At 34.1% G+C, this 15884-nt stretch overlaps 1 protein-coding gene across 1 annotated transcript in view; it reads left to right on the top strand.

The window, feature by feature from the left end:
* The window catches only part of LOC143065293 (cytochrome P450 20A1-like), a 32131-nt gene that overhangs the window by 1828 nt on the left and 14419 nt on the right, over window positions 1-15884 (top strand). The window contains exon 2 of the mRNA XM_076238787.1: window positions 14867-14916. Within this exon, the coding sequence (XP_076094902.1) occupies window positions 14867-14916 (50 nt within the window). The remainder of the gene's footprint in view (window positions 1-14866; window positions 14917-15884) is intronic.

The following is a 15884-nucleotide window of genomic DNA, read 5'->3' as shown; positions in this document are numbered from 1 at the left end:
AAAACTTAGGTTTATCTTATTTGTCAAATGATAACCTTACTATTAAACCCCTGTTTGGTTTTATAAAACAAAGACTAATTGACCAGGGTTTTCAGGAACAACATGCAAATATTTCAGCATCTCAAAAATTAACATTTTTCCAGAGTGTTTACAAAATGAGTGAACAGGCAGGTTATGTTGATTTTTTAAAAAATAGATCAGATCGATCATCATTATGTAAATTAAGAGTTAGTGCTCATAACCTTGCCATTGAAAGAGGAAGATATTTAAAAAAAGTGCTCCGAGATCAAAGAATTTGTGAAATATGTAAAAGTGTGGAAATTGAAAATCAACAGCACATGCTGCTACACTGCAGAGGTTGCTCCAGTATTAGAGAGACTTTTGTATTAAAAATGTTCAAAATTGCAGGAAAAAGTATAACCACATTGCGCGATAAAATTAAAATAAAATCTTATACTTAATAATACATCTTATACGGCACTAAAATAAAAATGTGGTGCACACTGAATAACGCGCGTAGCGGGTTATTTAACAGTGTGCACCACATTTTTTATGTTATTTCGAATAGACAGAAAAAAATATTACAGTCATTTCTTATAATTTAATTCTAGATTCCATTTTAAACCGTAGAAAACCATGAAAAAACGTTGATGACGTCACGGTCACATGACTAATTTTATAGCTATAAATACGTTACCATCATAAATTCTGAGTGTAACCCCAATTGCGTCATAGGTCAGATGGAAAATCCCTACTAAAAATAAACTTACTCTCACTGGTCCGGACATATACCCCTGTTTGCCCATATTCTTCCATTCAATTTCCATCTGCGACATCGGTCACACGTGCACATCAAGTTTTACAGATTCAACAGAGAAGTGTTTAGTTTTTTTTGAATAGCTTAATTGCTTTTCATATATATTGTATATTTTATTGGAAATATATTCCCTTGTTTTGTTTAAATTTCTAAACAAATTATTTGTGTTTTTTTTACTAAAGTAAAATTTATTATGGACTTTAATTTGAATAGTCCGTATGTAAGTATTCCTGGTTCGGACTATCTCTTAGATGGGTCACTACCTTTAAGTCCCCCCCAAATTACCAGTACATTGACCGGAGTTTCGACAACGGTGTCTGGTAATGCTACCTATCCGACCCTTTCACAAGGTTCGGCCATGCATTTTGGGGGGGTACCTACGTCAACTTCGGTGACTCATACTTTATCTAGGCCTGTTAATTCAGCGGGTACTATTAGTTCTGTCCCAGGTACAGCTATGGGCTTGAACTTGCCAGGTTCTAGACCCCCATTATCCTATTGTGGGTATATGCTTCCCAACACGGGCACACAATCTTTACCCTCATGGTCTCAGCCACCTTGGCCACAGTCTTACCCTTATGGTGGGTTTATGCCAAACCAACCTGGTTTTTGGCCTTATAGGGACAATTTCTATGGTCCCCCTTCTGGGGTAGCTACTGCACCACCTTTAGCTCCTGCTCTACCCGTAGCAGTATCTTTGACTTCTGCAGTAGCTCCTTCTACCACCGTACCTGACTCTCAAGCTTCTAGTTTTTCTCGTGGTACTCAGGTTTCTGATCATGCATCACCTTTGGATGGTTTACAGAAGTTACTTTTGGACTTTGGTGAGTCTTTCAAGGCTGAATTTAGTACTCTATCCAGTCGTATGACTCTACTGGAGAATAGAGTTTCTTCTCATCAACCTTCTCCAGCTAAGTCTGTAGAATGTGATGAGAGGGAGGATGACGAGCTTTCTGTTTCCCCTGGGAGTCATAAAAGGGCTTTCCTCACTGATGAGGATGTTGAAAGTTCTTCTTCTCCCAAGGTATCGAAGACGGCCCCTGAGTCTTCTTCTAAGTCAGCTCAACAACCTCCCACCAAGGAGACTGAGGATCCTCCTTCCTTGAAGGATCTTAGGGATAAGGTGTATACCTTGATGAGGGATGAAGCACATATCCCTTTTGCCTCTCCTTCCAAGCCGAAGAAACCTTCTTCAACTTTTGAAGCTTCCTGTGGTATTTCTCAGGATACTGTGACTTCTCACAATTCTTTTCCTGAATCTGGCCATATGGCTTTTGCTTTACAATTTATGAATGAAGGTATCGCTAATTCTGCTAGTGAAAAGGTTGCTAATAACAATATCTCAGGATTTGGAATGTCATCCTTTTCTGATCAGGTTAAGTACAAGGATTTTGATATCTTTGATTCTTCACTGGGTAGACTTGTTCCCAATTGTGACAAATCTATGTCATCTTTATTGGGAAAAAAGCCAGTAGATGGTCTTCGTCTCACTCAACCTGTTTGGTCAAAGACTGAGAATCTCTTTCGTAGTGCTTCTCAAGTTCTTGGCACAGCCGAACATTTTCTAGCTGCAACCGGACATTTGCTTAACAGCGAAGATTCGGTTGTTCCAGCAGAAGTACGATCCTTCTTACTTCAACTGGATAAAGCTTTAGATTCATCTCAGTTGCTTTTAATGGGTTCTATTGCTAATTGCACCCTATCTAAAAGAGCAGAGTTTCTTGAAAACATTTCTATCGCTGAGCCTTTGAAAGATTCTTTACTGAAATCTCCACTCTCTGACAAGATGTTTGGTTTACCCTTACAGCGGGTTCAAGAGGAACTCAGCAAAAACCCTCCTCCAGTCAAAGTTAGTGTACAAGTTACTAATGGCAAGAGGTCGGTTAATGCTACATCTAGTTCTACTAGTACTTCTGCTTCAGGTGGTCCTCCTTCTTCTGCTAAGAAAAGGAAGAATAACTACGGCAAACCGCAGAACAAACCCAATAACTCAGGAAAAAGCTCAGGTAAGCCTTCTGGTGGTTTTAAGGGTTCCAAGAAACCTGGGTCTAGTACCTAGGTTCTTGCCCCCTCGTACGTTATTGACAGCTTCCCCAGGGGAAAATTTACAACAAGTTCCTCAAAAATCAATACCAGTAGGGGGGAGGTTAAGTTTTTTCCTAAATCAGTGGAAGAAAATTACCTCAGACTGTTATGTGCTGTCAATAATTCGAGGGGGATTAACACTTCAGTTCAAGAATCCACCTCCTCTGTCTGCAGTTCCAATAAGTTTGTCTCATACTCAAGACCCTGTAAAGTGTCAACTTCTATCAGTAGAAGTGGACACAATGTTACAAAAAGCTGCAATAGAGGAGGTGTTGATCTTAACTCTGTCTCCGGGATTTTATTCCCGTCTTTTTCTGGTTCCAAAGAAGACTGGAGGAATGAGGCCGGTCATAGACCTATCTATTCTGAACAAATTTCTTATTGTTCCCCACTTCAAAATGGAAACAAACAGATCCATCAGGGCTTCAATCCTTCCAGGAATGTGGACTACTTCTCTGGATCTTTCAGACGCGTATTTCCACATTCCCATTTCCCAAACTTACAGGAAATACCTTCGCTTCGTTTGGAACAACAAAGTTTTCCAGTTCAAGGCTCTCCCTTTTGGCCTGTCTACAGCCCCTTTGGCTTTTACCAAAATCATGCAGGCAGCTATAGCTCACCTACATTCCCTGTCTATTCAGATTCATTCCTACCTGGACGATTCCCTTCTCAAGGAATTTTGCTCAATCAAATTGAGGGTTCAGACAGATTTGGTCATCAATTGTTTTCTGTCCCTAGGTTTCCTTATCTCTTGGAAAAAGTCAGAGATAATTCGGTCTCAAGACTTTGTTTTCCTGGGAGAACATTTCCTAACCAGTGTAGGCCTAGTCCTTCCACCAGAGGAGAAATTTACAAAACTATGTCAGAAAATACATTTATTCCTGACGGTTCAATCAGTCACAGCACGTCAATTCTTGCAACTTCTGGGTCTATTGAACTCTCTGGCAGATGTAATTCCATTGGGACGACTTCACATTCGTCCTCTTCAGTTTTATCTGCACAAGTTATGGATTGCAGCTTCACAAGAATGGGAAGCATTGATTCCAATCACTCAGCCTTTATTTCCACACCTTCAATGGTGGTTAGTACGGGAAAATGTAATGAGGGGCCTATGTCTGTTCCCTCAAGTTCCCAGTCTAACATTATTCACAGATGCCTCCACCCTCGGTTGGGGAGCATATCTGGAGGGGCTTACAATCTCGGGAGTCTGGAGTCCAGATCTTTTGGAAGAGCATATCAATGTATTGGAAATGAAAGCAGTTCTGTTTGCACTGAATCATTTCCAAATGTCTCTAAAGAATCAGTCTGTCATTCTGGCCATGGACAACACAACAGTTGTAGCTTATCTCAAGAATCAGGGAGGAACTCATTCACCTTCTCTTTATCAGATAGCCAGAGACATTCTCCTTCTGTGTTTTCAACTCCAGGTTCATCTAGTGGTGAGACATATTGCGGGGCACCTCAATATTCTAGCCGACACTCTATCCAGATCCCTTGCTCCAGTAAACACGGAGTGGGAACTACTTCAAGTAGTTTTCAAAGCTGTGACTCTTCATTGGGGGTCACCTCAGATAGATCTGTTTGCGACCAGTCTCAATCACAAACTTCTAACATTTGTGTCTCCGGTTCCGGATCCAAAATCTTTTGCGGTAGACGCAATGAGCCTATCTTGGAAAGGAATGTTCGGGTACGCCTTCCCTCCTTTCAGGTTTCTCTCCCCAGTACTTCAGAAAATAGCAGGGGAAAATTGCAAGATCATAGTTATTGCTCCAGCATGGCCAAAACAGTCTTGGTTTCCAGACCTTCTGCGCCTTTCATGTGCTTGTCCTCTAGTTCTACCTCTGAGACCAGACCTTCTGTCTCAAATCAAGGGCAAGGTTCTTTATCAAAATCCAGAAAAACTTCATCTACACGCCTGGCTTCTCTCAGGGTTAGCCTCAGACAGAAAGAGAGGTTTTTCTGAAGGAGCAACCAAGCATCTCACAAAGTCTGTCAGAGACTCCACTAGCATTGTCTATGATGCAAAATGGTCAATCTTCTCAGATTGGTGTAGTGAGCGGGAAATTGATCCTTTCCAAGTCACTGTACAACAATTAGCAGACTTTCTAGTTTTTCTTTTTGAATCCAAAGGATTATGTCCCTCTACTATTAAGGGATATAGATCAGCTATCTCAAGAACTATTCATATTTCTGGTGGCCCAGATTTTGGAATCAATGAGCATATTTCTCTTTTGGTTCGTAGTTTTAGTCTTGAAAGACCAAGACAAAAAACTTTAGTTCCTAAGTGGGATCTTGGACTAGTTTTATCCTTTTTAAAACTTCCTCCTTTTGAACCAGCAGAAACAATAGATTTAAGGTTTCTTTCCTATAAATGCTGTTTTCTTTTAGCTTTGGCTTCTGGACGGAGAAGGAGTGAAATCCATGCCTTCTCTATTTCTGATGCTTGCCTTCGATTTAACAGGGATAAATCTTCTGTTACTCTTTTAACGGATCCTGCTTTTTTGGCAAAGAATCAGATTCCAGATAAGGGTGCAGAACCAGTTGTGATTCCTGCACTCCCTAGCGATTCTATTTCTGTACTTTTATGTCTAGTAAGAATCCTTTCTATTTATCTGGAAAGAACGTATAGTTTACGTTCTGTTTCTAACTCAAGACTCTTTATTCCTATTAAAAAAGGAATCTCAGATCTTTCTGTTAAAACTATTTCTACTTGGATATGTAAATGCATATCTTTAGCTTATGGTTCTTCTAAGGCAGAACTTTTAAATAGTTTTAATGTTAAAGCCCATGATGTTAGGGGTATCTCTACATCCTGGGCTCTGTTTAACAGTGCATCTTTAGAAGAGGTACTGTCTGCAGGTTTCTGGAGAAATGAGAACTCTTTTATATCTCACTACCTCCAATCTATGGCTATTTTTGCCAAGAGTTTATACTCTCTTGGACCTATAGTTTCAGCACAAAGATTGAACTTTCCTCCTGTTTCTTCTGTTACAGGGGATTCAGCTTTACATTAGATTCTGTTACTCAGAATTTATGATGGTAACGTATTTATAGCTATAAAATATTCAAATTTTAAAGTAAATTTGGATTTTATTAGATAAATACTTACCATCATAAATTATAGGTCCCACCCACCTCCCCTTCATCCCCTTTCCTTATGTTTCTGTCTTGAGGAAATTGAATGGAAGAATATGGGCAAACAGGGGTATATGTCCGGACCAGTGAGAGTACGTTTATTTTTAGTAGGGATTTTCCATCTGACCTATGACGCAATTGGGGTTACACTCAGAATTTATGATGGTAAGTATTTATCTAATAAAATCCAAATTTACTTTAAAATTTGAATATTTATGTCTATGGGCTCATAACGAAATAACGTCAGCCAATCAGAAGACGTGTTACATCCAAAATTAAATTATTCACATATATATATATTACCAACCCAATAAGTCTTAGAACATTTTTGTAGAAACACATATTTAATTTTATTGAAAATTTTAGATATTGTTCAATAAATAAAATAATTTATCCAGAATGTATATTAATTTAAAAGTATTAGGGTGGAATCAGAAAAAATGAAGATTTTAACATATTGGGGCATATTGTTTCCCCCATTATATTTAGGAAAGTAAATTAAATGTCAAACCAACAAGTTCAATACCAGCTAACTTGCAGCCAAATTTCATTTAGATATCTTGTACCAGCCAAAAGTTTTATTAAAAATACATGTCAAATTTGTCAGGAGTGTGACGCTTTTTGTGTGACAGGATTTTTTTTTAATAATTTACATGTTGAGTAAAAATTATTATGATGAATGCATGTATATGAAGATGGTTTATAATCATTCTTCAATACTAGGTTTTGTAGATTATAGATTGGTGTTATCATTGCACAAATATTATGTAAATAAATATACATTGTGAAAAGGTATGTACCAAAAATTAATATTGGCAAAATTTGATAATTTCTAAATTAAAGTGTTATGGTTGTATTTTAAAGGAGTATTTGTGTGTAAAACTGGTAAGTATTTATTGTATACATGTATAAGCTATCCATAAAAGGCTATACAGACATCCTGAGGTGCATAATTCACATATTGGATTAACTTCTATACAAGCACCCAAAAATGTCAGGAGTGTGACAACTGTCTTTAAACATGTACCAAAGAATACATAGGACTTAAATATGTCCTTCTTTTTTATTTTTCAGTAGTGGCTATTCCAAAGAGAAGAAAAATTTTTATTACAACTGTGATACGTTTATATCATAGATGTGGGAGTGCATTATATATGTCAGGAGTGTGATGCTTTTTTTAAGGCATTTTCTGTCAATTCATAATTTCACAAGGACAAGTTCAACAGGTTTCTTTGTGTTAGAAATGTTAAAACAAAGTTATATTCCTATCATTTACCTCTTAAATGTGTTATTTATCATGATTGTTTTGACACAATAAGTTTTAATTAGTCATTTTTCTATTTTTTGTGCACAGTAATGCAAATTTATCAAAGGAAATAAGTGTGTACAACTATAAAATCATATAGGAAAGTGAGGAAATGAATTTTGTACAAAATAGAACAATCATTTTGAATTTAAATGGTATATTTAAAGATGTTTCAAGGATTAACCATTCAGATGTAATTCGTCACACTCCTGACATGAATTTAACAATTTAAGAAAAATATGAAAATTAGCTTTATTTTTAGGACAGATAGTTGAAAGACAGCTAGTAATTTAGAAACTTTTGGTAAATCTTCCATTCCTTAAAACATCCACTAGACTTGCTGACATAAGCCAGGCAAAATTATCTGGAAGAAATGATTCAAAGAAAGAGACTTGGAAAGAGAAAACCCGCAAATATTGGCTGAATATAAAATTAAAAAATTATCAGAGGAAGTTGGACAATCTTAAACAAAATAAAAAACTACAAAACCATGCTAACAAAAAAAGGCTTAAAGAAAGAAGAACTTTGATTTCCAAATTTGATAAACAATATAAAGAAAAACAAAGGCAGTAGCAAACCAGGTGCTCCGCAGGGCGCAGCTTTATACGACCGCAGAGGTCGAACCCTGAACAGTTGGGGCAAGTATGGACAAAACATTCAAGCATGATACAGCTCTGAATTTGGATTGTGATCAAATTTTTGACATTACATGGTTTTTTTTTACACAAAACAAATGCCAAGATTTTACAAATCAATTAAAGATTTCTTCTTCAAACTTTTTAAATCTAAAATTAAATAGTTGACACAGCATAGGTTTCTGACACAGAATGAATGTGGTCTAATGAACTTAAAAGGTTTTTTTTGCCTTTGAGCAAATCACTATGCTGTTGAATATTAATCCTCTCAAAAAAATGTTTGAAGAAATTTTCTTTTTATTTATGAAATCTGAAATGAGAAAAATTTAACCCCCCCCCTTTTTTTTCACATCCCCGTTTCCCTTTTTCAAAACTGATATCAATTCAAATTTCTAATGGAGTTTGCAACAATAACTTCTCATTTAAATACATCATAAAATATTAAGATGTAAAAAAACTGCTTGTTATCACTGAATGGTAAAGATTATTTAAATTTATCAGTTGGTAGTAAAAAGTGTATATACATTGTATATTGTATATAACAAAGATTTAAGTCGATTCTGGACAAAGAAAGATAACTCCAATTAAAAAAAATTCTTGCTATTGCACAAATAGGATATTTCTTGCTTACTATTCTGGACAAAGAAAGATAACTCTAATTAAAAAAAAATTTGCTATTTCACAATATTGTGCAATTAGATATTTCTTGCCATTGCACAATACTGTGCAATTGAAAAGACTTGCTATTGCACAATACTTAATATAATAATTTTAGATCCTGATTTGGACCAACTTGAAAACTGGGCCCATAATCAAAAATCTAAGTACATGTTTAGATTCAGCATATCAAAGAGGCCCAAGAATTCAATTTTTGTTAAAATCAAACTTAGTTTAATTTTGGACCCTTTGGACTTTAATGTAGAATTTGAAATTTGAAAACAGGACCAAAAATGAAGAATCTACATACACAGTTAGATTTGGCATATCAAAGAACCCCAAGGATTCAATTTTTGATGAAATCAAACAAAGTTTAATTTTGGACCCTTTGGACCTTAATGTAGACCAATTTGAAAACTGGACCAAAAAAACTTCAATAATCAAGAATCTAAGTACATTTTTAGATTCAACATATCAAAGAACCCAACCGATTCATTTTTTGTCAAAATCAAACTAAGTTTAATTTTGGACCCTTTGGACCTTAATGTAGACCAATTTGAAAACGGGACCAAAAGTTGAGAATCTACATATACAGTTAGATTCGGCATATCAAAGAACCCCAATTATTCAATTTTGATGAAATCAAACAAAGTTTAATTTTGGACTTTTGGGCCCCTTTTTCCTAAACTGTTGGGACCAAAACTCCCAAAATCAATACCAACCTTCCTTTTATGGTCATAAGCCTTGTGTTTAAATTTCATAGATTTGTATTTACTTATACTAACATTATAGTGCGAAAACCAAGAAAAATGCTTATTTGGGTCCTAAACTCCCAAAATCAATACCAACCTTCCTTTTGTGGTCATAAACATTGTGTTTAAATTTCATAGATTTCCATTTACTTAACCTAAGGTTATTGTGCAAAAACCAAGAAAAATGCTTATTTGGGCCCTTTATTGGCCCCTTATTCCTAAACTATTGAAACCAAAACTCCCAAAATCAATCCCAATCTTTCTTTTGTGGTCATAAACGTTGTGTCAAAATTTCATAGATTTCTATTAACTTAAACTAAAGTTATGGTGCGAAAACCAAGAAAATGCTTATTTGGGCCCTTTTTGGCCCCTTATTCCTAAAATGTTGGGACCAAAACTCCCAAAATCAATACCAACCTTCCTTTTATGGTCATAAACCTTGTGTTAAAATTTCATAGATTTCTATTCACTTTTACTAAAGTTAGAGTGCGAAAACTAAAAGTATTCAGACGCCGGACGACGACGACGACGACGACGCCGACGCCAACGTGATAGCAATATACGACGAAAATTTTTTCAAAATTTGCGGTCGTATAAAAAACAGTAGAAAAAAAGGAAGAAAGATAAAAAAGAAGTTGGGTTGAATAAGGACTTAGAATCGAACAAAAACAGCTCAAAAATTCAAAGAACAGATCTGTAACTGTGTCAGATTCCAGATCTATAGTGAGAAAACCTGCACAACACACAAGAAAACAACTGCCACAAAACCCAAATGCTTGGACGAGTTCTTTGAAACACATCATAAAAAATGCTACACCCAGAAGGGCCTTCTAGAAGGGATCATTTATAAGCATTTTTGTTTTGTGGCAATTGTTTTCTTGTTTGTTGTGCAGGTTTTCTCACTGTAGATCTGGAATCTGACACAGTCACAGATCTGTTCTCATTTTAATTTTTGAGCTGTTTTTGTTCGATTCTAAGTCCTTATTCAACCCAACTTCTTTTTTATCTTTCTTCCTTTTTTTCTACTGTTTCTCTGCCACTGCCTTTGTTTTTCTTTATATTGTTTATAAAATTTGGAATTTGAAGTTCTTCTTTCTTTAAGCTTTTTTTTGTTAGCTTGGTTTTATAGGTTTTTATTTTAAGATGGTCCAACTTCTGCTGATCAATTTTTAATTTCAGATTCAGCCAGTATTTGCGAGTTCTCTCATTCGAAGTCTCTTTCTTTGAATCATTTCTTCTAGAAAATTTTGCCCTGCTTATTTCAGCAAATCTGGTAGATGTTTTAAGGAATGGAAGGTTTACCAAAAGTTTCTTCATTTTACTAGCTGTCTTTCAATTATCTGTCCTAAAAATAAAGCTAATTTTCATATTTTTCTTAAATTGTTAAATTCATGTCAGGAGTGTGACGAATTACATCTGAATGGTTAATCCTTGAAACATCTTTAAATATACCATTTTAAATCAAAATAATTGTTCTATTTTGTACAAAATTCATTTCCTCACTTTCCTATATGATATTATAGTTGTACACACTTATTTCCTTTGATAAATTTGCATTACTCAGTGCACAAAAAATAGAAAAATGACTAATTAAAACTGATTGTGCCAAAACAATCATGATAAATAACACATTTAAGAGGTAAATGATATGAATATTACTTGGTTTTAACATTTCTTACACAAAGAAACTTGTGGAACTAATATAATACTATGTTCTTGTGAAATTATGAATTGACAGAAAATGCCTTAAAAAAGCGTCACACTCCTGACATATATAATGCACTCCCACATCTATGATATAAACATATCACAGTGGTAATGATTTTTTTTCTTCTCTTTGGAATAGCCACTTCTGAAAAATAAAAAAAATAAAACATTTAAGTCCTTTGTATTCTTTGGTAGATGTTTAAAGACAGTTGTCACACTCCTGACATTTTGGGGTGCCTCTCTTTGTGTTTTTTTTAAATGGTCCTAAAAAGAAAGTCCTGTTCTATGGGTAAAGATATCAGAAATTGAAATCAATGATATAGCAATGTGTTTAGTGATTTTTTGTGAAAGTTTAAAGCATTTTTCAATCTTTATAAAATATGTCAGGAGTGTGACAAAATACTGAAAATAGAAGGCTTTTTCTACATACAATTACATTAAAACGGTACAATGAAATGACATTTTGATTTTTGCAAATGATCACAAAATCTCACGGCTTTCAAAGTTTACTATTGTAACTGAAATATATTAAGATTCTTTTTATTGGCAAAAACTTCAATCACTAGTTACTATTATTTTTTTCAAATTAAGCTATTCAATTTGATTGTTATTATATGATTTAGCAGAAAAGATGGAAATTTTGGTTTTAAAATTTTCCTTTTTATATTGACTTTCATTTGGAAAAGGTCTGAGCAATGTTTTCTTGACTGTTTTATTACCAAACTTGTTTTTAAGTAGTATGGTTTCTGTTAAATATTTTTGAGATGTATGCTATTAAAATTTAAGATTATTCAATGTGTCTGTTTCGTATGGCCTGAAACTTTGGAATTATAAAATTTAAAGTATTGGTAATAGGGCAAGACAAAAAGAAATACAAAATATTAAGTTTGAAATTGGACCCCCCATGTCACACTTTTGCTTCATTTTTTCTGATTCCACCCATTAGATTGTTCTTAGAATTTAAATCAATTTCGACCTCAATAAATACAACAGTTATCACAGTTATTGCATAGATTTTTGTGTTGAATTTTTCCCAATTTTTCCCAAAACACTACAATGCAATTTAGTTTTCACATCATTTTATTAAAAAGAACCTAAAAATTTAAATACTGAAGTGTTTAGCATGAAAATATTAATTTCCTGTATAGTAAACATAAAAAGCAAACACCAATCTTCTGTAAAGCACAGTGGATTTGGAGAAACATTTAGCAGGACGGTTATCCTACAATTTAGAAAGCCACAGATCTGCTATATATTATTTTTTTGGAAAGTTTGCTATAGCTTGCTATAGCTACTTTCCTTAGGCGTCGGCCTTAACTTCCGGTGAGACAGACTATTGCAATGTTCTGCTCCAAGATAATGGAGTACTAGTGTTCGAATTCTGATTCTTGGATATTTTGAGTTGCTACTCTTTTTGAAAAGATTACAGCTTGAATAAAAAAGGAATGAATGTTCACGGACAATTCAGATGAATTTAACTTCATTTTAAAAATTAATATCACAAACACTACTTTGCGGATCGGCCATTGGCTGAAGAGAAAATCAAAAGAAATCTACGCGAGACAGCGTTTCATTCACAAATATTTCATGTATGAACATTTTCCTGCACTATTTTTTTACTATGTACGATATTTACAGCTGTTTATTATTGAATAAGTAAAAGACCGAGTGTACCGAAAGAGTCCGGTATGCGAGTACAAGTTGATATTTGACCAAGTTGTCGGATAATTGACCAGTGATAATGGTTTGATTTATTTTAACGATACACAGGTGATAGAATATAAAATAATCGATAATTATATGGCTTATGTCTCACGCCAAGGACAAGTAAATACCGGCTTTAGTAAAAAAGTGCACTATCATTTTCTATGTTCAGTGGACCGTGAAAATGGAATCCGATACCGATACCAATAGTATATTCACCTGTTACCTATTACCTTATCTGTACGTTTCTCATCTGACAGCTGCACCACCAAACTGTGTATTTCGGATTTTGCTATGTACACGGGTTATAATCACAGGTTTGACACTATTAAATAAATTCAATCATTGTCAAATTGTTCCCTATTGTAGTATTTTAAGCAGTAAGACTTTCTAAGATGACAATACGAATACTAAAAATCTGGACTTAAAATAAGGCGTATAGGTACAGTTTTCAATTTGTTAGCGGGCATGACATAAAACAGTGAATCAAAGAATTCAACTTTATTTATAACTAAATTAATAAATATAGGACAATGCTGTTGATTAAAAAGTACTCCATTCCAAACCTTTTGTTTTCCGAATGATTAATATTACCAATAATTGATAAGTTTCAGGTCGACGGGTTCAAACAGAAAGATTTTGAAAGCAGAGAAAACTGTGCATCTTATAATCGGCATGACTTTATCAGATGACAATCCCAATACTAAAATAAGGCTCACGCATAGTTATATACTTTAATTCAGTCACGGACCCGCAATATGACGGGTGTGTTCTAAGTTTCAAATTGATTGGACTTCAACTTCATAAAAAACTACCTCGCCCAAAAACTTGAACCTGAATGGGACAGACAGACGAACGGACGGATGAACGGACGCACAGACCAGAAAACATAATGCTCATAAATGAGGCATAAAAAGTGATTTTTTGAAATTGCTGGCGAGACAATGGATTAGTTTGAAAAATCAAAACTGTGATTAAATACATATTTTAAACAATACACGTCTATAACCTATTTGAAATAATACACATATATACAGTTGCAAACTTTCCAGAGGTGCTATCCAGCACTTTGATTATTTCAGGTACATGTATTAAAGAACAAAATTATTATAAAAGTTGTAATCATGAATGTTTATTTTATTATAGTATTAATGAATTGGTATTTTTATAATGGCTCTGTTATATGTCCAAGGTCTGTAATAATGGTTGAGGAAGTCTGTAATGGCCAGAGGCAATGCCATTACAGACATCCGAGGTCATTATTACTGACCAAGTACATATAACAGGGCCATTATAGAAACACCCATTTCTTAATACATTTATTAACCAACTGAAAAAAGTGTATGTGTTGCTGCCAACTTGATGTACTCTCTTACTCTTTTAATGACAGTTTAGTTTGAAAATAATTTGTACTTCACCATGATCAAGCTTTAAATATACCAAATATCCAAGATATTAAGTTGAAAGAAGTTATGTGTTCAAAACAGGATGAACAGTGATCCCTTTATATGGTTCTTTAATGTTTGTTGCTGGTTACTAAATTGCATAAAATACAAAAAGTACTCTTTACAGCTTAATTTTATTAACTTTATTAAAAACCCTAACTGGTCTTAATACAGACAAGTTGGGCATTAATACAGGGCCTTTACAGAAAAACAGGGCCATTACAGAAATAACAGGGCCATTACAGAAAAACAAAACCATTACAGAAAAAAACAGGGCCATTACAGAAAAACAGGGCCATTACAGAAAATATGTTTTTTTTAATAACAATTCATTTTTGGCAATAATGTACTTAGTTGGTTAATAAATATATATAATATATATGTTTAAAGGAGCTTCCTAAAACAACTTGGAATATTACATTTTAAAAGAAATTTGTACACATGATACATGTAATAAATAGTATATATGTATGGATATGCTTTCTTTTGAGATCAAGTAAGATTGTCTGCCTTATGATTATAAAATTTGATTTTAACTTAACACTGTTCAATCCAAACTAGTGTAATAGTACGCTATCCTTTTGTGTTTTAATTTAACTATAAATTTTGGAATTTTATTTCAGGGATCATCCAAGCCAAGTTCAATCCCTGGTCCGGATCCCACTACAAAAGAGTAAGTATAAGGCCAAAAAAAATTGAGATTATGTGTTTACTGTACCCAATCCCATACCTATCCTAATTTTTATCCCCTACCCTAAAGTTTTTTAGGCCATTTTTGATAAAGCACTGTTAAAGTCACAATGTTACTCCCTTTTACATGATAGACTCAATGTAAAAAAAAATACCTACCTACCTACCTATCCTTTTTTTCAGCATGTAACATTAAACACACATACTTTTTTTGTTTGGCCTAACTTTCTAGAAACTATCTGCTATCCAACATTGTACATGCAATCCAATTTTCAAAACAGTATAAACAAAAAAAATACTAAATGCTACAACTGTCAACGTACATTTGTTCCACCTAACAGAAGTTCTAATGGAAACTTTGTTATAAACATTGTCATAATATCTATTCCTATTGGAACAAATATTCTATACCATTTATTCTGTTAATGAACATATACTGTAATATATATTCCTGTGGAAATAATATTCCAGAATATACAGTGTATTTTCCTTTTGGAACTTATATTATAAAGGAACTTCTATTCTGTGACACCACAAACATGACAAATAAAAGAAAATACTTAAACTGAGAAATATTGAAATCATGACATTAGACATTGTTAGACATTCTAGATACTTTTAATACCTTTGGACTGATTTTGATATGGACCATAATTTGATATTGGGACCGTTTCCGATAACGATAGAAAAGTGATAAAATATTGTATTTTGGTGAGAGAAGTTGTTGCTCCACCATCAAATGCTATTATTTCTATTAAAATAAAGGTGCTTTAGAGAGAATTTGAAATAAACAAATGTTTCAGTTTATCCGGCCGCTTTTCTGTCGTTTCTTAGGGTTATTTTCGCTTACGAAGTGTGTTACGCTGGTAAATTTAACGATAATCGTTGCCTGCAAAATCGTAACTTTTGCTTTCAAATAATAAAGAACATCGACCAATAAGAATAGTCAGA

The sequence above is a fragment of the Mytilus galloprovincialis genome, chromosome 2 (genome assembly GCF_965363235.1).
Source record: "Mytilus galloprovincialis chromosome 2, xbMytGall1.hap1.1, whole genome shotgun sequence".
Taxonomy (NCBI): Eukaryota; Metazoa; Mollusca; class Bivalvia; order Mytilida; family Mytilidae; genus Mytilus; species Mytilus galloprovincialis.
The sequence above is the reverse complement of the archived record's forward strand: the minus strand, read 5'-3'. Positions and strand labels throughout refer to the sequence as shown.